We start from the raw sequence: 21,182 nt of genomic DNA, 5'->3' as shown, positions 1-21,182 counted from the left end.
GCTCCACCGGCACACCGCCTCCCTCCTGCGCACTGGCTGTCCGCCCACCTCCCTCCTTGTCGCCGCCTTTGCGCGTGTCTCGCTGACCATGGTTGCAGCGCAGAGAGAGAGGCGGAAGCCCCTACTGCCGCGGTGCCCCAACGAGCTCGTCAAGCAGCCGAGCTTGGCGCCACCCATCCTTGAGCCCATTGTGCCGCACCCTGTGGCCATCGTCGGGCCAGCGCATCCTTCAGCATCCCCACGGGCGGGTCGCGCCGCCACCTACCTTGCCACAGTGGGCGCGCAGACCGCGTTGGCGCCACCACGGACCCCATGCTCCCGGCTCCCCGCGTGAACGCGCGCCTCCCGTTGTGGCATGCTCCCTGAGCGTTCGCGTGTTGCTGCCACAGTCCCCCAAGCTCCGGCGCTCGGCTGCCCCTCGCACAGCCGCTGCCTCGCCTGCGCCACCGCCCCCACACACGCTAGGTCTGCCCGCCCAGCTGGCCTGCCCGCCGCCGCCTCCACCCACGCTGGGCCGCGCGGGCGCGGATGCTGGTGCCGCGACCTGGCACCAGCACCACCAGGCACCAACGCTGGGTCAGCGACACGGAGATGCAGAGGGAGGCGGCCTGGTGCTCGATTCAAGGGGGTGGCGGGAGGCAGGCGGCAAGTAGAGGACTGAAGCCGCCTGCTGTCCCTAACGCAGGCGGAGGACTAAGCGGAGGAGTGGAGAGGAGAGAGATAGGAGAGGAGAGGAGATAGGACATTAATTGTGTTAAAGATAATAGAAACTAGGGTGTTTTTTAAAATTGTTTGCCACGTGGGTGCTACGTCGGCTTTGGATACTCGCATGGCGTGTTTGGTATCTGGGATGGACACCTTAACACAGTTTAGGGATCTAAATACATGTTTTGAAAGTTTGGGAACCTAAGTGAACTAGCGGGACAAATTTGGGAATATGGGGTGCATTTTACTCAAATATCTATATCTGTAATTGTTTCTACATAATATCAGATCCGCTCTGCATGGCAAAAGGATATGCTTAAGGATATGAAGAAAGTATTATCCGCTCCGATCCGATCTATTTTCATCCCTAGTAAAAAGTCAATTGTGCCGGCAGTTATTGAGTAAATCCCATAAATGACATGTTTAAATTTGGATAGCAGGGATTACAATCAAAATGCAGGAGTATGACAAATTGATTTACACACGTCAATCAGAATGAAGGTGGGATCCGGGATCAATTAATTTCAAGTGGCGTTAGGTTGTTATGTTTTCACAAATATTTATATTGTTGGACCCATTTTTGAACGCTTCAAATGCTTGTATTTTAGTATAGATGGAGTAGTTCTCTTGATCGCGCAGGTGCACCCAACTTCCATATATAGGATACGCTGCCATTGTTTATGGTGCATCCGGCGTGTGGTATATCTCCCAATGCAAAACCGACCCTCTGTCGCATTAACTGCTAGGGATGTGCACAACGTATACAAAAAGAACAATCGAGCAACGTAGCAGGACGGCAGCCTAGCCAACAAGTATGATGATGGGCGGCGGCCATGGCCGCTTGAACTCAGACGCGGCGGCGGCGATTCTGCTCGCCGTGCTACTCGGAAACCTCGCCATCTCCGCAAGCTGTAACCACACCATGCATTTCATGGCGAGCGTTTGTGAATCTCTAGCCTGTCTTGTCGCCAATTCGCCGGTAATTAATTCCTGTGTATGTTCCTGGAAGGCACGACGAGGCAGCTGCTGCCGGGTGTTGCCGGAGGAAGGCACGGCTGCGGCCGCGGCTGGACGGCGCCAAGACGACGGAGACGGGAGCAAGATCTACCTGATATTCTGCCAGAGGTCGAAATGCGTCGACGACGACCGCGAGTTCACCTGCTACTGCTGCTTGCACTGGAAGTCGGCGTGCTGGAAGACGATGAAGCCTGCCGGAGCATCTGCCCGGTGTGCGACCCCAAGTGCCACCCGCCGCTGCCGCAGGCGGTACGCCGCCTTGGGAGCTCAATGGTGGCGCCGGTTGCCGGCGTTTATGTCAGGATGTGCAAGTTTGTAGGTCGCTAGGGACGGACCGAGATAGCCGTGCATTGAAATACTATGACTTACAGATATATAGAATAAATGAGATTGGGTAAACAACAGTAGGAAACTGACCCTTTTTAAAACATTTAAAATAAACAAAAGTTGGAAATGGCAAAAAGACAATTAATAGAAGTAAAGAGAAGTTTGAGGAGCAAAATTAAAAGACACAAAAAGTAAAATATAATAAATAAATAAATAAATATGGGGACCAAAATACAATTGCTTGACAAAGACAGAATAGATAAAACTGGTAAAGAAAAGTTGGAGAGAGAAAAAAACATAATTAATAAAAATTATGAGTAATAAATATGGGGATTAAAAATGAATTGTTAAAGAAATGTGGGAATTGAAATAAGATAGAATAAGTAAAATTGGTAATGAAAAGTTGGAAAATGGCAAGCAAAAAAATAAATATAGGGATTGTAATAAAATTGGTAAGGAAAAGTAATTTGCAAAAAGAAAAAACATCACGATAAATAATAATAGAATACGAAATAAATATAGGGATTGCAATAAAATTGGTAAGGAAAAGTAATTTGCAAAAAGGAAAAACATACGTCACGATAAATAAGAATAGAATACAAAATAAATATAGGGATTGTAATAAAATTGGTAAGGAAAAGTAATTTGCAAAAAGGAAAAACGTCACGATAAATAAAAATGCGCTAGAGGGAGGGCTTGAACCTCCGACCTTGTGGTTAACAGCCACACGCTCTAACCAACTGAGCTACTCCAGCTGTTCATGTCAAGTTAGAGTTCAAATTACTTATTGCAATAGGTAAGAATGCACACTGTTAGTTCTTTAATTTATATTTTGTATTGAGACACTGTTACATCCACAGAAATTTAATATGCTTGCACTTTCAGCGAATCTAGGTTGGGTTTACCTTTACTGGTAAGAAAATGATTTCCACGTGCCAGTGCCTGGCTTGTTGCAACAAATTTGATCAGATCTAGTGTTATAACTGAAGCAAACCAGGACTTGCCAGAACCATCCGTGGATTGAGATAGAATGGCTGGCCGACCAATCTAGTTCGAATTGTGCAAGAATTTCCTCAGATTTTAGTTATAGTTTGATCAAAAGAAAAGTTGCTTTTGGTTCCCCTAGACCCTTGAGTTGTACGAGCTGAAAATCCTAAACCTACATTTATCCAAGGTAGTTCTATTAACATACAAGCGAAATAAAGAAAACGCTAGGTCGACTAAACTGCAAGCCTGCAATGTCCCTAGCTTTCAGGAGTGAACGCGATGTATTCGTCTCGAGGTTTCAGACCACAAGTAAGCTGAGAAAAAAAAAACCCCGCATAGACATAGCATCCATTAAAAGCCTTCACAAATCACAACAAATAACAAGGAAACCTAATGTCTCGTAAAACAAAATGGAGCTCAAACAATCGATGCTATTTAATGTTATTTAGGTCAAACATTCAACGATGTACAAAGACCATGGCATAAAAATGAAATACAGCACTTCCTCATCTTGTCACATGGTCGTGCCTTGCGAGGTTAAAGGGATGAATTACAACAAGGCTTCGAGCCCTCAAGGACCTTGAAGGTAACCAATTTTCTCTATACAATGCAATAGCTATGGACAACTGCTTACATAAAAATTCGTATTTCTTAAGCACAACTAAAAAAATAAGGCAGCGATTTGTTGAACTGCCTTAAGTATAGGCTCCAAATAGACCGAGTGAAGTTGAGCTTTGTCATCGTTCTCGGAGATCAATCATGTCAAACTTTATATCGGTGTCCATGTAGACATGGGAGCACTGCTCGTAAATTGGCGAGCCATCCAGAGGTGCCTTGTGAGGATGGAAACCTCTCTCTTGACAATCATGGATCACACCCATACCACCTGGATCCGTGAGATGAAATATACCATGTTTTCTGGTCAAACAAATACATAACCATGATTAGTCAGATGCCCCCCAATGCTACAAGGCGTGCAAACTATGGTAACACAAGCTCTGGAGCATCCAAGCAATACAAAGGTCAGTTAAATCGGGTTGAGCAAATTTGCCAATAGGGAAGTGATATATTATATATCAGCAAAAGTGTTAAATATCAATGCAAGAAAAGGATGTCGACAGCGTAGATGGAGAATATACCTTGTTGTGTCAGTAGGTGCCATAACTATTGCAATTGCTTCAGGTAGCATGACCTATCGACAAAAAAAAAGGTAGACCAAATAATCTAATTAAACATTTAACACTTTCAATTTGATCAGCCTGTAATAACTCAATGCCCCACCACAAAAAGTTTCAATCGTTAAAGTGTAAAGAATAACACAAATCAATCTGTTCAATACAATTAATTTGATAAGCTCTTTTTTCCCAAGAAACTGCTGTTGCTAATACCTCATGTTTGCACCACATATCAAGTCTTCCAATTTCAAAGTTTTAAACCAAGACAACAACGGATTTGGCCCAGAAATGGAAAACAAAGAATAAGATGGGGATATCAGCTTCATGATGTAGCATTCACAAACCAATATAAGTGACTTTGCATAGATTGGAGTTGCGACAATAGGACTAAAAACCCCAAAGGAAAGACCGTCTAAGAACATGGCTTTTAGCACAGCAGCAAAACTAAACAAGGAAACAGAACAAAGTACCTGTTTCAAAGTTTCCATACTGGTTTGATAAATCCAGCAAAAATTCAAGGGGGAACATGTTGTTTTGGTCTCTATCTTTTTCATTCTCTTCCTTCTCTTCACCCACTTATAACAGACACTCCCTTTCCATTTTCCCTAGCTTCTCTCCCTTTCCCTACTCTACCTCTTCCCTAAGGAATAGCAGAAGGTACTCTAGAGACTACAATAGCTAAGCAGCAGGTACCCTACAGACTACAACAGCTACCTTCTGGAACAGCAATATGAGCTGTTTTCGCAGAGACAGGCCAGGACCCAAGTTGGCCGCCATGAGGGTTCTGTTTCTCTAGGAAAATAGACTAGATAATGTTTAAACATCATTTTGATAATTTTATTACACCAAAGATCTTTCATATGCAAGAAATATCATAAACCTGAGAGATTTATCAAAGCAAGAAGATATAATCATAACAATATTCATCAAATGATAGGATGCCAAGCTTACATCCCTGAGCAAGGTTCCCTAACACAGAATAAGGATGAACAGATGACCAAATCTCATTGAACTATTCTATTGATCATTCGATCTGGAACTGTGAAAAATGAATTGGGATCTTGTATTAGTATTGGAGAACATCTTCACAATAGCAAATTAAGTTTTCCACATTTAAACATTTAACCAATAAGGAAACAGTTAAGACTCAAATGACCAAGTGCTTAGGGCAACACAAACACCAAGTACTCTAATGTAACCATAGAAGTGTGACACCAAATAAGCAGTAACATATTGTGAGATCCAGTCTGCCAGCAAGCATTACCTGATAAGAATAATGGTTGTGGAGATCAATGGAAGACAGGAAGCAGGACTGTGTTGGATGTGTCTGGAAAAATAAAAGGAATAAATTGAGGAATTCAATATTCTCTGTAGTATAGTGGAAAGTAATCAGTCAACCATAGACTATTTGTAGTTACAGAAAACATCAAGCATCCCATGACATTTAATAGAGATTCATGACTCCTTGAAGGTTGGAAGATTATCTAACACTCAAATTACACCAGCAACATTTATAATATAAATGTGCGGAAGTCCAAGATGTGTTGCTCTAAAAGTTGACTAACGATTCATAGTTTACGAAGTTCATACAGTGGTTTGCACGCATGTTAAATGCTGTTTAAAATCTTCTGTACTATAGAGTATAGAGCACATTTGTAATCCTAGTATAAAAATAATGAAGACCATAGGCATATATAAATAATCTTTCTCTAAGACATCCAACTATCCATATCCAACTGTCACAGGTCAATGCAAGCTAATGATTTTGATATCCTAGTATCCACATTCGTAAAGAACTCCCATGCTTAAGCAGATATTTTTGGACTTTAAAAGGCAGAGAAGCAGCTTTTCTTCACTAGTTCTTTCAGTAAATAGTTACACAGGTGGAGAACAAGTAAGCATCTTCATCGGTTTCTTATTTACCTATATCAAGTATGGTACATATACCATATAACCTTTTCTTCTTCTTTTCTTTCAGGAGGATACAGACATACAGCGCATCTACCTTATTGACTTGAGCAAACAAAAGAAAATGCCCAAGTTAAATTGAACTCACATGAATCCAACCAAGAGTGAAAAGTGAGCATGAGTCCTGAACTTCAAATAGTTCTTCTTCATTTGTAGCTTCACACTGGAAAAAGAAAAACATGGCATTCAGTACTATGTTTAGGTACTGTATTACACATGTCACTAGCAACATGCACAGAATGAATGGAGATACAACAAGGATGGCCAAGATAAAACAGAAGTAAAAACTAACATCTTACCGTATTAGATGTCGATTTCTGCTTTGGAATAATTAATGTGGTCACATAAAAAGTTCTTTTTTTCTACATGAAAATACAACTAGTGTTAGAAATTCTGCCAAACCACCGTTCTCATTTCCTATAAGCAATGTACGTACCAGGGTTCCAGCAAGAACCCCACAAGTTTCTAGGCTTCTTTTGGTGTTTGATTCAGCAACCCTTAGAAAACACTCCATCAACTTGATCGGCTAACAACAATGTAAATTGAAATAATCAATCAAAAAGTCAGAAGAGTACAAGGAGTTAGACATGGAATGCTGATGGAAGAACCGAACTTGTTACAGATAAAATACCGATGTAAGAAACATAATGAGATTGGTACAGCTGCAAGCCCAAATAATATGATGATTTTAAAAGGAAAAGATGCATTCTGAACTTACAACATGCAAGTTCTGAAAACGGGCGGTTCCTGAGGTCGGAAGTCCTGGTGTTGGATCAGCAACTCTTGATGGAGACATAGGTCTTTGTACCTCCGCCAGGACTGGTGGAGGAGAAGGCTGTTTGATATTCAATTGGAACAACTCTTCTTCCAAACTAGCAGAAGGAATTGGGGTTCGTTCTTCTGCTGGTACAGACCATCGACCATCATCAAGAGAAAGAACAGATTTCATATCCTCATTGTCATTTGTGGAGCTATCCGGAGGTGCTGTACTGGGACCAAGTGAACCATCTTGGTTCAAGATGGATGGTACTAAACTGCAGAAGAAAGCAAGATAATGTCAAACAAAAGGAAATGGCATAGTTATATGACTAATTTCCTATTGTAGTCCCTCTTCCAATCATTTTCATATGTGTCTCCGTCTTCTAGTCTAATCTCAAGTGTAAGGTTATGTTTCTCATTCAACTTGGTTGATCGAGTAACCCCTCTTTCAAAATTATATCCAGTCGAGCCAACCTAATCAATACCTGTTCAGATGGCTTTATATTGATACGAAACATCACCTTTAAAAATATTTCAAAACTTTGTTAAAAACTAACTAAAAATTACAAAACAGATAGATCATTAAAATGATACATCTTAAAAAGATAAGGCTTTATTCAACTTGCAAATATCTCCAAAATTGAAATTTAATCAGCAAGTGCCCTTATGATATACCACTAGAATTATTATAACAATATTAAATTCTTATCAAATATGAGTATCTCACTACATGTGTTAAGAAATAACTATTGCTAGGACAATGTTGGACTCTCAAAATGTATAGATACATACAGGATGGGTGTTCATATACAATATAAACCCAAACATTAAAAATTCAAAAACAAGCAGAAACCAATATAAAGTACAAACATCCTAAATTTTAAAAAAATTGATAGTAGTTTATACTTAAAAAAATATTGGCAAGTTTCCGGTAAAAATTGGAATTTGTCCATATCAGTGATTTTTAGCATAAACTGTTCTTTGCTAGTTTCTATAAAAGTTGGATTATTTTGGTTTTCCTGCAACTTTTTACATTCTGAGACAGCACACCTTGTTAATCAATGATATATTATGCTTAGATCGTAAGAATTTTACAGGAAACAGTCAAGGTCCTGAAAATATCCAAATTAGGAGCATGGTTGAGACGTTGAGTTGAGGTAGAACAACTTGAAACAAAGGGGTCTCAGTTTTTTCAAAATGAAAGGAATTACAAGAACTCTTTACAGCAGAGCAATAGAAAATAATACTTCTACAAATAGTAAAGCTAAAAACTATCATAGTTAATGAATTGTCACCTTGTCATATCACTTTGTGTTAATTCAAAATTGTTTGGATATTGAACCTGAAAAGAGCAGTAGAGATACATTAGATACTGCTTGCTTGTGGTCAAATTCTCAGCCAAATACACCGAAACAATGAAACTAAAAGAAGCATACCTTAATTCCAGTAACAGGCACATTCCATCGGCCATGAAGACCATTAGGTCCTAATATGGAATGTCTAGCTAGTGTTTCTTCACTTGGATAAGGCAGGTTCATAAATCTGCATAGTTTAGACCAAAAAGGAGATGGTTCAGTGCATAAAACACCATAAGAAAGAAAAGGACCAAAGATACAACTATCTAACACATATGGCTACTTGTACACCAGGGAAAGAATAGCCCATTTTTTATCTACAGAAAGCACACTGGATAAGAACAATATCTAGAAAAGTAAAGGAAAATAGAAGTTAAACGAAGGAAATGGAAGGAATAGCTTAATTATGATTCTGCCAAAGCACTTAACTACATAAGCTGTTGGTCTCTGCCAAAAACACTGATTTTGTAAGCTTATTGGTATTTTTCCTCTCACTAGAATGTTGTTTCTCTAATTTACAAATATAAAGTGTGTGAAATTACTAATCAACAGAAAACCCTAGATGTAGTGTTATTCGTTTATCTAATTGTTGGAAATTTTGAACAGATAGATAAAACCAACTGATTGGAAATATGGCACTGTTTGTTTGTAATGAAAGAAAATATAAAATTTTCAAGAAGTACGCTTCGTTTCCTGCAAAGTTCCTCTGAAATAACCACCCTTGAAATTAAGCTAGTGTATGAGGGCCATATGTTCCCTGTAAGCCTATCTTTCCGCTTAACAATCATCAAGCTACTACAGTGTCTTTGTTAGATAACTAACATGCCAGCACTCCTTTTACATAAGTGATGGCTAACTGTTAATCAGAAATATAACTAAATGGACACACTATAGTTAAGCTAAGTGAAACAAAACATATCACAGACATAAATATGACCAAAAGGTATACATACTGTTTATGCATCTGCCTATCATGTTGGACACTCGGTAATGATGGCACTTGTCTCCCAATTTGGAAGGATTTTTGCAGTGCTCCATTAGTGCTACCTACAAATGGCTGAAGAAGGAAAAGGATGAAAAATTATAACAGCACATGAGAATATGAAAGTACACATTCTCCATATCTTCTTCTCAGGATGCTTCACAATATTACGTTATTACAGACTAGGAAATGCAATGTAATGCAATGCATACCTGTGGAGTATACAAGCTTGGGGTATGCTGCTCTATCCTACGAGTTGTAGCATAGGTTCCATTTAGACTATTAGTATTAGATTCCACAGTACCTCCTCTGTTATGCTCGGCAACCTGCCGCTGCACAACCGGCTTCAATGACTCAAGCTCTTTGATAACATCACTAAGTTTCTGCAACAAAGGCTCATTCATTTAGGTAAAAACTGGAAAATAAATGGAGAGTTCGGAGATGAGATAAAGAAGGCCAAAAGAAGTTATTTGCAAAATAATTTCTACAAGCCCAGTTGGGATTTGAAAAGTCTATGTTGCTCAAGAGTAGATTTTAAGGCGACAGATGTGATATCTAATAATGAATTGAGTGGACTTACATCGAAAAACGCCTTTTCTCTAAACTTGAAGGCAAGGAAATCGCGATGCTTTGGTATCGTCTCGCACAACAAGCTGCAGCCAATCAAGTTTCAGGTGCAACAAACAATCACGGTACCAAGATGCGAGTATCAAATGATTGAATGCTCAGCCCACCTCGAGTATCTCAGAAGGATTACATACAGGTCGAGGATGTTTTTCTCGTTCCGATATATATTAGCCTGCACCGACAACATCAGAGCACCAAAGTTTTAACACAATTTGACTCCAAACTTAAGAGCACTCGCATTAACATCGAAACAAAAACAACCCCCAATTCGTTCGCCCAAACCAATCGAAAAGAGCCGTGTGCAATCGACAATTAAATAATCGCACAGCTAATACTTCACGCGACAGAAGGCGAGATCTAGAGGGCGCAGGGGCGATCCCCCGCACGAGATTCCGAAGGGGCGGGTAGGGTTGGACCTGTCGAAGGAGGCTGCCCGCGATGCGGAAGTAGTAGGGGAGGCTGATGCGGTTGTCGACGGCGATCGGCCGCGCGCACGCCTCGATGTTGATGGGGCCGCCCCTAGCTGGCTGCGGCGGGCCCATGGCCTCTTCTCCGGCGAGGTCCCCCTCCTTCGCCTGCGCGGCGAGCTCGTGGCGACGCGGGGTTAGGAGGGGGTAGGAATGGCAGTAGACTTCGGTAGCGGTGAAGGAATTGCTGAATTGGGTCACGTTGGAATTGGACTGCGGGCGGCTGCGGGCTGCGGCTCCGGCCTAGTCTCTCTCTCTCTCTCTCTCTCTCTCTCTCTCTCTCTCTCTCTCGCGGCCGCACCCTGTAATATGCGCTAATTGTCGTGTGATGGTAGGTTTTAAAAGTCTGCGATCTTTTTGGCTACTTTTTGCAAAAATAAATCCACAACTGTGCCTAAGCACGTTTTTCATTAAGAGAAAAAGAGTTTAAAATAAATAAAGAATTAGTTTCAGAGATAAGAAACCAACCTTTACTGCCGAAAATGCTACACTACCTACCTAAAACGTTTACAACAAGGCGCCTAAACCCTGCTTGGAATCGAGACGAATCTTATCAACCACCCAAACTAGAACTTGATCAATAGTTCTAACACATCCATCAAAAGTTTTGTTTTTCTTTCCTTCCAGAGCATCCAGCAACTTAACACAACTATGGAGTCAAAACACTATCGATTATCCTTCTGTATGTTCTTCCTCGCAGCGCCCCACCAGTCGACCAGCTTGTATGCGCCACCAATCGACCAGCTTGTATGCGCTTGAGCATTTGGAGCGGCCGCATCGTAGCCAAATCTGCATAGCAAAACGAACTAAAGTAGTTCTCTCGAGAAAGGGCAGTTGATCAATAGATGTTCAATCCTCTCTGGTGATTGGGAGCATAAGGCTCTTGTCTCTTTTGCGGGTCCGCCATCTAGCATATCATGCAACAAAAGCCAAATGAAGAATTTATATTTGGCTGGTGCACGTTTTTCTCTTAAAATATGTCTTATTTTTATAGTCGTTAAGTACATAATTAGCAATGCTATGGGTTTTAGTTATCAATAATGTTCCATGTGGCATTAGGTGGCTTACTACATAGTAGATGATGGATTTAACAAAACCATCATAACTATAAAAAATAGGTAATTAGGCATTTTAGTCCCTCAACTTTGATCTGAGGGTCAACTTCATCCCTCCACTTTTAAATTGGCCAATATAGTCCCTCAACTTTCATTTTAGGTCAACTCGTCCTTGTGCTAATACTATACTCCATAATAATATGAGATAAATAAAAAAAAGTCTATTTTACCCTTGCTCATTCTCCCCCTCCTCATTTTCCAATATTTGTATCAGGTTCGCTCAACTTTTCAAAATATTTTATATGATTGGTACATTTATGCAATAAGTAGGTCTAATTGTACTCTCTATGCGTCTACAATACAATACGATGTATGGGTAAATATTTCATATGATGGTACGATTATGCAATAAGTAGGTCTAATTTTACTCTCTATGCGTTCGCAATAAAATGCGATGCGTGGATAAGTAAACTTCTATGTTCCAAATTAAACACTTGCATTGCTTAAATATTTTTTAGTAAAAAATAAACTGTTGCAGATTTAAAGGGGAAGGAGTCAAGGGTAAAAAGAACTCTTTGCATAAAAATCATATTATTATGGAGTATAATTATATTATTACGGAGTATAATATCAACATAAGGACGAGTTTGATTAAAAAAGTTGAGAAACTATATTGGCTAATTTAAAAATTGAGGATGAAGTTGACCCTCAGATCGCGAGGGACTAATATTTTGCCTAAAAAATAAAAAAATAGTATGTCTTAGTTTTATGTGTTAGTGTGATTATTATATCCAAATCTTGCATATTTACCTTTTTATTTTATCTTACTTCTTTTCCTTATCTTGTTTCACTAATCCTACCATTAGTTCCTCTCTCCATTTGACAGATGTTGTTTGAATTATACTCATAATTACTACTATATTCTGATTACTACTATTGGAGTGACCCCAAGGATACAACTTGCACTATGTTCTAATAATTTTTACTATCAAAGTGATCGAAAGAGCTGGCTGCGGCTGCAACAGCCGTTGCCAGCCACAGTTGTTTGTGAGCTATGCTTTGCGATCGAGTAGCTGGGCTATGCAAGCTACTACCAACACATATGATCAGGGTCTATATTAGTCAAGCTTTCTATATATTTTATTCTATCCAATTATTCTTCTACGATCCATTACTATACAAAATAATTGTTTTGTCACCTCAGCACCATTACACGCGCGTCCATGAGGTCAAGATCTTGCTAGGGAAAGTTATCCTCTTCCATGTGTCAGGTCGTATCCATTCTTCCATAGTCATTACTTTTATTTTGATGGTCCGTCCTAGGAGAGAATTTCTTACATGGTCCGGAAAGATGACTCAATTCCCTATCTAGCTCTGCAAGGTGAACAATGCCTTATTTGACATCAACTTGCAACTTTTCTACCAATTTGACACTTCTGTTAGTTTTGCTATTTAGTGGCTGTGAACGAGTTTGCCCCTTACTAACTTTTTAGGTCTATTGTTTGCCGCAATGTATCTTAGTAACATGGCATGATTAAGTAGCAAATAGAAATAGCATATTCGAACCACACCAACAATACATACAGGACCGCAAGAAGGACTGTACAAGGGCTAACGCATTTCCATCGGAGGAAGTCATACAATTTAGATCAGAACACAGTGCTACTGCAGTGTTAGATGCATCCAGCCTAGTGAGCAATCAAAGGAAAGGAAAGCAGAGCAGACAAGAGCAAGGTTGGTCAGCGGACCAAGGGCGACGACGGTAACTTGTCCGGGGTACAGATTTGCCTGCTCAACGAGGAAGGCAGCAGCCTAACGATCTACCTGGCTTTGTAGTCGGTGCAAGGAAGTCCTGCTTTTCCAGACAGTCAGAACCGTGGACGAAGCTCGCGATCCTCAGCTTGCTGGCTTTCTGCGTTCCATGTACAGTCCTCCTTCAAGTTTATGCTGCGGGTTCAGGGCGCGGCTGGGCACCCGCGCCCGCGCATGCGCACGCGTCGCCGGGGCGCGGCCTCCCACCGCGTCTGCAGCCAGCCCCTGCGCCGCCGCAAAGGCAGGGGTGGGCCTCTTGGGGCGCGGGCGGCACAGCAGGCTTCGCCGGCGCTGGATCCCCCTCCCAGCGGCGTGGATCGGATCGCCTGTTTTTCTTTCGGCGTCGATTGGAGCGGCGGCGCAACAGAGGTAACGGAAGGTGGGTTGGTGTGGGCATGCGAGGGAATTTTTGTCCAACAATGCAAAAGTTAACAGCTACATGAAGGAAAATCTAACCGAATGATCTAACGGACCTGATGATAATGTTAAATTGGGCAAAAAATTATAAGTTGATATCAAATAAGATATTGCTTATCTTTCAGGATCATACAAGGAATTGAATCATCTTTAGAGCCAAATAAGGAATTCTCTCTACAAACAAGGGCGGAGCTACGTGATGGTCGCTGTTGGCCCTAGCCTACCCTAAAAATACAGTCCAAGCCCATTACTCATGTTTAGATGTTTAGAAATCAATCAATAGAAGTAAACTTTGTCCCCATTCTGCCATGACGTCGTTCCGTGTTTAGTTTTCCCCTCTAGGATTATAGCGTTCTGTTTAGTCTTCCCCTCTAGGATTATAGCGAGAGTCCAACTATGCATGGAGCATCGGAACCACAGTAGGAACAGCATCGACAAGTACCCCTTGCTCTCTCCCATCTCTGGTTTGGTCTCCCCTAATAAATCCCTAATCCTTGGTACTTTGGTATTGGATGGGAAGGCTAGGCCTTGCCGACGGCCACGCAGCGCAGCAGCGTGACTACTGAAGCCAGCGAGCTGCGACGATGCTCCTACACAGCTGGATGCCTGCGCAATTGTGGGTGTGCAAGTAATTGTACTTCGCAATATTCATACTTGTTTATCCTAAAATGTTAAGAAGACTTTATTATATGATTGGGTTTGCTAAATTCTATGTTATATTAGCATATCATTTATAGTGTTAAGAAATTTATGCTGAGTGGACCACCCTAGCCTGCCTACAAAGAGATTGAAGTCTCCACTCTCTGGGTTGACAAGTGGTTTACATTTTCTCTTGTGTCATATAGTTTGTGAGATGAATAGCTGAAAGTAATTGGACCTGTCCCCAAAGAAGAAAAAAGGACTCCTAGATCAGGGGTGGAGCCAGGAATTCTACTGGGTGGGAGGGAGAGGGGAGGGGGGGTGGGGGGGGGGGGGGGCAGCAAAGCATGTTAGCATGTTAATTTGGCCTAGGGTTATCTAAACTAACTGCCTGCAACAAGAGGATTAAACTTTTGCCACCTTTGGGTTAAACTTTTGCAACAAGATTCTATATACATCTGAGGATTTTTCAATCTAGGACGTTTGCAATTTAATCCTCTTGTTGCAAATGTTAATAGGCCAACTTAACCCTAGGCCAATCCCGAGGATTAAACTTTTGCCATGGCCGCCACTGTCCTAGATTGAAAAATCAACTATTAACAAAGATTCTATATACATCTAATACAAACTCTATAGAATATAATCTATACCTGCTCAGATCAAATTGCCTATTGTATTTGTATGCATGGTTTAGTTTTTATCATCATGCAAAATTTCTTTTTAGTTAGCCGGTGGGTAAATTATTGATGTGTCACCAATAACACTTCTTCACTTTATCCATAGGTAAATAGAAATATGTTATCATAAGCAGGGGCGGTCCAGGGCGCGGCCACCCCGGGCACGTGCCCAGGCTCCCTGCGGAGCGGTGCACTTGTATGTGCACAGCACAATTTGCCCAAGTAAAAAATAATAGACCGATGACAAAGACACCTGGTATAATCGCTCATGCTTGATAATTCTGCCGTTGTGCATATGAGCTGCACGTCCGACCTTGACACAAAGCTGTAAATTAGCAGCACGATCTAAGGTAGCAAAGGACAACACCATCAACTTATTATTAGTTACTATGTTTGGCTGAGGCTCTAGAAAAGTTTTGGGTCTGCCACTGATCATGATCATAAGGGTGACTTGTACCGCACGAGAACATATATAATATGTGTTGTGTCCCGTGTCATCTGTGTTTCTGCATAGTTTACATACTTAGATAATTTTACACTTTAATTTATTTGTAGCTACCGACCCCTTCTATATTGAGTTCAAGCTCCACCACTGTCGGTGACGACGCGCGCTCTACCTTCCCATGAAGCTGTACAAACGAACAAACATATCACACCATTATTAGATGGCATTCATCAACGATCGTGCCGAAGGGCTTGATGAAACTGGAGAGAGAGATGCATTCAGATGTGATAGTATTTCGCTAGAGAGAGAGAGATCTGCCTTCACAGCAGGTGGCGTCCAATTAGCACGTGCTCTGCAGCCGGAGACCAAGCCGAAGCCGCAGCCGCAGGCCGCCAAAAAGCGCAAGAGCCCGGCCAAAAGCCGGAGATCGCTGTCCCAAAGGCCCCCGGCCGTTGCCACGCACGCGAACCGCGCACCAAAGAGAAGACGACGTCACTCCTCCTGGACTGGAAGCTCTCGAATCGATCCAGAGGAAGACGAAGGGCCGCCGTCGACGGGATCCCGGGGGCTCGTTCGCCTCGCCACAGCGGCAGCCACGCTCTCTCTCGTCTTGTCTGGCCTAGCCGTTTGAGCCGAGGCGAGGCGCGCGTCTTGTGGTGCGTGGGGGGCAATGGCGGCGCGGAGGAGAGCGGCGCTGCTCGCCGCCGTCATCCTCCTCCTCCTGCACCACGCGGTGCCTGCGTTTGCTGGGTACGGCCCTGGATCCGTCACAGCTTGGTTCTTTCCAGATTCCGATTGTATCCGGCCGGGGTTCTTTCGTGTTCTCGGGGTTCGCTTTGCATACTCGTGTAGTCGTTGCATCGTCAGATCGGTCTGTTGGGGTGCAAAGATCACACCTTGCTCAAGGGTTTCGAATGGATCCCAAATAGCTTTCACACGATGTACTGCTCAAAATCACTTCCTTCGCTTCTGGAAGCTAAGAGTTCTTTGCTGCATATTTGATCATATCTTCTCTTAATATTTCCTGTTCCTTTTGCCGTTCAACTGCTACCTACCTAGTATGTTCTCTGTTCTTCAAGTCCTGGTTGCTCAAATTCTGAGTATTTTTACAATATTTCACAGAATCACCTGTAAACATTGATGAAATTGTAATGGTCATTCTGATGGTTTTTCTGCATCAATGGATTAGAGCGAGCTACTATGACATACTGCAAGTGTCGAAAGATGCATCAGAGGAGCAAATCAAGAGGGCGTACCGCAAGCTCGCGCTGAAATACCACCCTGACAAGAACCCCAACAACGAGGAGGCGGACGCGCGGTTCGCCGAGATCAACAATGGTATGTACTAGTAATGTGGAGAACCAAAGGGAAATATAGTTGAGTGCTCAGGCTCTAGCTTAAAGTGTTGGTGTTATTGAGCTGTGAAGTTGTGAACTTGCAGCCTATGAGGTCTTGATGGAGCAGGAGAAGAGAAAGGTCTATGACTCGTATGGCGAGGATGCGTTGAAGCAATTCCAGAGCGGGCATAGTGGCGGAGGTGGTCGTGCTATGAACGTCGAACACGTGTTTGGCAAGTAAGAACAAAAGTTCATGCTATCCTAATGTTTTGTTTTGTTCATATCATCTTATCATGACTGCTAAATATATAATTGTTCATGACATAGAACGACAAACTTATTGCGAGCTACGTTGCATTATATATTGATGCTATTATATTTTTTTCTACTTAAAATGGCGGGTTCCAGTACTTCAACAAGATCTATCTTATTTTTCGGAGAGTGACATGATGGAATTTTTATTTTTTTTCTTAAGACATTTATTGAATGTGTTGTGGATTAGGTTAAAGTTTGTGTAGTTACTCAACAAAAATAAAGTGAAGTGACTCACAATTGTTTTGTTGATCCATAGACATCTGAAAATGAGGATTATAGAATCATGGTTGTGATGTCCTGACCAACTCATTTGGTCTTGTGTGAATTTTACGCTTTGGTACATGAGATCATTTTAGGACATGGACCATGTGATGCCTTTTATTTATTCTTTAGCTGGGGGATCCCTTCATACTGCAAAATTGCTGATTCATGTGGTGTAAATGAAAATAATTAATGTGGAATAGAATCTTCTTCATGATTTAATTGAAAGTATTAAAAGTTTTGTCAGCCAAGACTACTATTTTGAGTTGTAGGCTATTGGAAATTTGGCTCTATGAGGAATAGGATGCAACCATGTGGTACGATAGTCATCCATGTCTGGCTGTATATTCGTTCACCTAACAATCAGCAAACTCTATAAGCTTGTGTACGTTAGTGCACTCCTGTCATGCACATTTGTTTACTGATTATATGCTGTTAGGCAGATATATCTTTTTACTCAAATAAAATATGCTATTCCTCTTTAGTTGAATGTAACTCTGTTGACAAATATTTTTAGCATGTTTCTGTGTCACCTAAATCTTCGCTTCTTTCCCATTGTTAATGATCTTTTTCTATTCATTCTAAAAAAACTTCAGTTTTTTTGGTGGCGGAGGGATGGAAAAGGAGGAAGAGAAAATAATTAAGGGTGATGATGTCATTGTTGAATTGGATGCTTCGCTTGAGGATTTGTACATGGGTAGTTCCGTGAAGGTAACATCAATATGCAACTCGGACTTATTATGATAAAAAAATTAAGAGAGTCATGGTAACATGTTTAATTCATTCTTCAAGTAAGTCTCAGACTTTTATGGAAATGATTTGCACTTATGGCATCATATAAATTATTTGCTTTGACTTGCCATTTTGCTGGTGATGAATGGTAGGTTTGGAGGGAGAAAAATGTGATTAAACCAGCTCCTGGCAAGAGGCGATGCAAATGTAGGAATGAAATTCGCCAACGAGAAATTGCCCCTGGAACGTTTTTTCAAATTAGTGAGCAGGTAAATTTCTAATCTGTCATATTCTTTTATGCAGTTGGTATGATTTAGATCCTATATTTTTTATATATTACTGTAATGTGAAATGTTCAGATATAGTTTCTTGTTTCATCTTTTCATGGTTTTCATGATGAAGAACATTTATCTTCCATATTTTATCTTGAAGGGTGTTCATTTGTGATCCATGTACTAGATCTGGTTTAATTTGATACATTCTGCAATGATATAATGATACATTTTCGTTTTCCAGGTTTGTGAATCATGCCCAAATGTGAAGTACGTAAGAGAAGGTGATTTCATTAATGTTGATATAGAAAAGGGAATGCAAGATGGACAGGTACAAAGCAACTGCCTATTGTTTCTTCCAGTAATTTATCTACAGTGGTTGGCATCCTGCAACCTTTTGGAGCTACATGACTGAACACCCTGGTTTCTATACTATTCTAAACCAACAACATTTTTTCCTGCACCAGCATCATTACAAGAATTGCTTAAGCTGATTCTCTAAGGCATGTGGATTGTGGAATCATGGATGCAAAACACTTTTGGTTGATTTCATTCTGTATGATCTTAAATAGATTATATATTTTCTGCTTCCAGGAAATTTTATTTTACGAGGATGGTGAACCTAAGATTGATGGAGAACCTGGGGATTTGAAGGTTGTTATCTACCCTAGTTTTTTTATGCAAATAAGTAGGGCTTGGCAGCATCTTTCCCTGACAAAGATCACTTTCTGGGCAGTTTAAGATTCGGACAGCATGGCATGAACGCTTCAGAAGAGAAGGCAATGGTTTACATGCAACAGCGACAATTTCACTGGTAATCTTCACTTCTTTTTAGTCTTGTTCTCTCGCTAATAATTCTACCTACAGATCTTCCGCAAATGGCCTTTAATCGAAGAAGGTCTGGTCACGTTGAGAGAACCAATACAAATATTTTGTGCTTGTTCCTGGATGAAGATCTTTCTGGATAGACGTTAATAAATAGATAAAGCATTCGGTTACAAGCTCGACGGGCTCTTCTTACATTCTAAGATAGAAATTCAGCCAAACAATTTTGTCAACATTTCTGCTGAGTGCTGATTCTTTGGTCTCACTGAAGGCCTTATTAGTCTGAACCTCTAGCCTCATTCATTCCATCAAAGTAGCATCAATTAGCTTATTTATCTCACAGCAGGAACTTTGGCAATCGTCGCCGCCTCTTCCATTTTCTCATGCTCTTCCATTGGTTCTATTGTCTGTTGTCAACCACTGAGCTCCCATTTCTCCTGCAGCTTGAAGCTCTTGTTGGTTTCAAGAAAAACTTCAACCACCTCGACAACCATTCGGTGGAAATCGGGACCGAGGTAAATAGGGGGGTAATTTTGAGTTTTACACACTTAAAGAATTTGTCGTGAGTGGAACTGCAATAGCTCAACTTTGCATTGCTGTGAATTTGCAGGGGATCACCAAGCCGAAAGAGGTCAGAAAGTTCGAAGGCGAGGGCACGCCACTGTACAAGAGCAACAAGAAAGGAGACCTCTACATCACATTCGATGTAGTCTTCCCTGAAGGCCTAACTGATGACCAGAAGGCCAAGCTGAGGAATACCTTCACTTAAACACCCTCAGTTTCGACCCCTAGGCTAACTGCCGAGAGCAAGCCTGAATGTTAGGGCCTGTTTGGGACTGCTCCACTTCCAGTTTTGCAACTCTGCTCCACCAACTCCACCATGGCGCAGCTCCACTGCAGAGTTTCCAGAGCAGCTCCAAGTGTTTGGCTAGCAGACCAACTCCAGCTCCAGAAAATTGAGATTTTGATGTGAAATGACTCTAGTACCCTTTCCTTGATTACAATGTTGTGATTAAACCAAGTAGTATTACAATAGTCCGATGCACATAAATAATAATTAAAATTCAAATATCATTACAATAGTCCGACGCACATTAATAATAATTAAAATTCAAATACCATTACAATAGTTCGATGTTCATGAATAATAATTAAAATCGAAGTACCATTACATAAATATTTCAAATGATAAATTCACTTATATTACATGACTAGGTCCAATTCGTACAAATAGCCGTCGCTAACTCATCACGAAAATTATCCATAGTAGGTGCATTAGGCATTGAAGTTGATCCATCGGATGGCGCCACATACTTGTTGTATCTTTCTGAAATTGTAGGCTCATAATCATCATCACGCTCCACACGGTCAAAATCCAAATCACCACTATTATGCTCATGAATAAAATTATTAACCACCATAGTTCCTACAATTATCTTTTTTTGCTTCCCTATAGGATAGATCGGCATTTTGTAAAGAATGTGCCACTTCATTTTCCATACTCCAAATGACCTCTCAATAGAATTACGTACACGTGCGTGAATGCGATTAAATTTTTCCTTAAGAGTATTTGGCTCCATACCTCTATGCCATTCCGGCAAATGATATCTCTCACTCTTGTATGGTGCCAAGTATCCAATGCGATTAGGATAACCCGCATCAACAACATAATATTTACCTAGAAACAATGATATAATTAGACAGATACTATAGTAACCATATTTATAGAAATGAAATTATGACACTTCGTACCTTTGGGAGGGTGTGGGAAGAAGTCGTGGTCCACATGCATTGCATCATACAAAACACTTGTATCATGCTTCGATCCCACTTGACCAACGGATACATAAGTGAATCTCAAGTCAAAGTCACAAGTAGCAAGAACATTTGTTGTTGGAATCCCCGATTTTTCAATATATCTCACTTGCTCATTTGGATGGAGAGCTACTCTAATATGTGTGCCATCAAGAGCACCAATGCAATCCTTAAAGTGAGAGTATGCTCGTTTATCATCCCGGATTCTTTT

General features: G+C 41.1%; 2 protein-coding genes, 1 long non-coding RNA gene and 1 other non-coding gene across 4 annotated transcripts; 1 reads left to right on the top strand and 3 right to left on the bottom strand.

Moving 5' to 3' along the window:
• Positions 1-2,730: 2,730 nt before the first annotated feature.
• On the bottom strand, positions 2,731-2,804 carry TRNAN-GUU. Its single transcript has one exon. It is a non-coding gene; the product is annotated as a tRNA-Asn (tRNA).
• A 643-nt stretch (positions 2,805-3,447) lies between these two features.
• LOC112893811 (AMSH-like ubiquitin thioesterase 3) lies at positions 3,448-10,628 on the bottom strand. Its single transcript, XM_025961311.1, has 14 exons — positions 10,319-10,628; positions 10,010-10,074; positions 9,856-9,928; positions 9,488-9,658; positions 9,247-9,350; positions 8,375-8,480; positions 8,234-8,280; positions 6,898-7,213; positions 6,616-6,705; positions 6,479-6,541; positions 6,268-6,342; positions 5,476-5,538; positions 4,176-4,228; positions 3,448-3,954 (listed from the first exon to the last, which is right to left on the bottom strand). Exons 1-14 carry the CDS (start codon positions 10,442-10,444, stop codon positions 3,774-3,776), a joined length of 1,533 nt encoding a protein of 510 aa, XP_025817096.1. The 5' UTR covers positions 10,445-10,628; the 3' UTR covers positions 3,448-3,773.
• Positions 10,629-13,410: 2,782 nt separating this feature from the next.
• Positions 13,411-20,161, top strand: LOC112892627 (dnaJ protein ERDJ3B-like). The gene is made up of 10 exons (XM_025959758.1): positions 13,411-13,615; positions 16,537-16,752; positions 16,856-16,988; positions 17,924-18,038; positions 18,212-18,328; positions 18,576-18,662; positions 18,926-18,985; positions 19,068-19,145; positions 19,600-19,671; positions 19,767-20,161. Exons 1-10 carry the CDS (start codon positions 13,411-13,413, stop codon positions 19,923-19,925), a joined length of 1,242 nt encoding a protein of 413 aa, XP_025815543.1. The 3' UTR covers positions 19,926-20,161.
• A 196-nt stretch (positions 20,162-20,357) lies between these two features.
• On the bottom strand, positions 20,358-20,992 carry LOC112891537. The gene is made up of 3 exons (XR_003228569.1): positions 20,909-20,992; positions 20,739-20,834; positions 20,358-20,483 (listed from the first exon to the last, which is right to left on the bottom strand). It is a non-coding gene; the product is annotated as an uncharacterized LOC112891537 (long non-coding RNA).
• Positions 20,993-21,182: the final 190 nt, after the last annotated feature.

This window comes from Panicum hallii, chromosome 5 (genome assembly GCF_002211085.1).
Source record: "Panicum hallii strain FIL2 chromosome 5, PHallii_v3.1, whole genome shotgun sequence".
Taxonomy (NCBI): Eukaryota; Viridiplantae; Streptophyta; class Magnoliopsida; order Poales; family Poaceae; genus Panicum; species Panicum hallii.
Note: the sequence above shows the minus strand (reverse complement) of the source record. Positions and strands in the feature narration are given on the sequence as shown.

Excerpts from the sequence above, each read along its gene's own strand:
- LOC112893811 (XM_025961311.1), bottom strand. The coding sequence starts at position 10,444 with ATGGGCCCGCCGCAGCCAGCTAGGGGCGGCCCCATCAACATCGAGGCG. Across the intron at positions 10,075-10,318 it reads CGGGCAGCCTCCTTCGACAG|GCTAATATATATCGGAACGA; the intron begins GTCCAACCCTAC and ends TTGTCGGTGCAG. Across the intron at positions 8,281-8,374 it reads TGCCTGTTACTGGAATTAAG|GTTCAATATCCAAACAATTT; the intron begins GTATGCTTCTTT and ends TGCTCTTTTCAG.
- LOC112892627 (XM_025959758.1), top strand. The coding sequence starts at position 13,411 with ATGCGCACGCGTCGCCGGGGCGCGGCCTCCCACCGCGTCTGCAGCCAG. Across the intron at positions 13,616-16,536 it reads CGCAACAGAGGTAACGGAAG|AATCACCTGTAAACATTGAT; the intron begins GTGGGTTGGTGT and ends AATATTTCACAG. Across the intron at positions 18,986-19,067 it reads GAGAACCTGGGGATTTGAAG|TTTAAGATTCGGACAGCATG; the intron begins GTTGTTATCTAC and ends CTTTCTGGGCAG.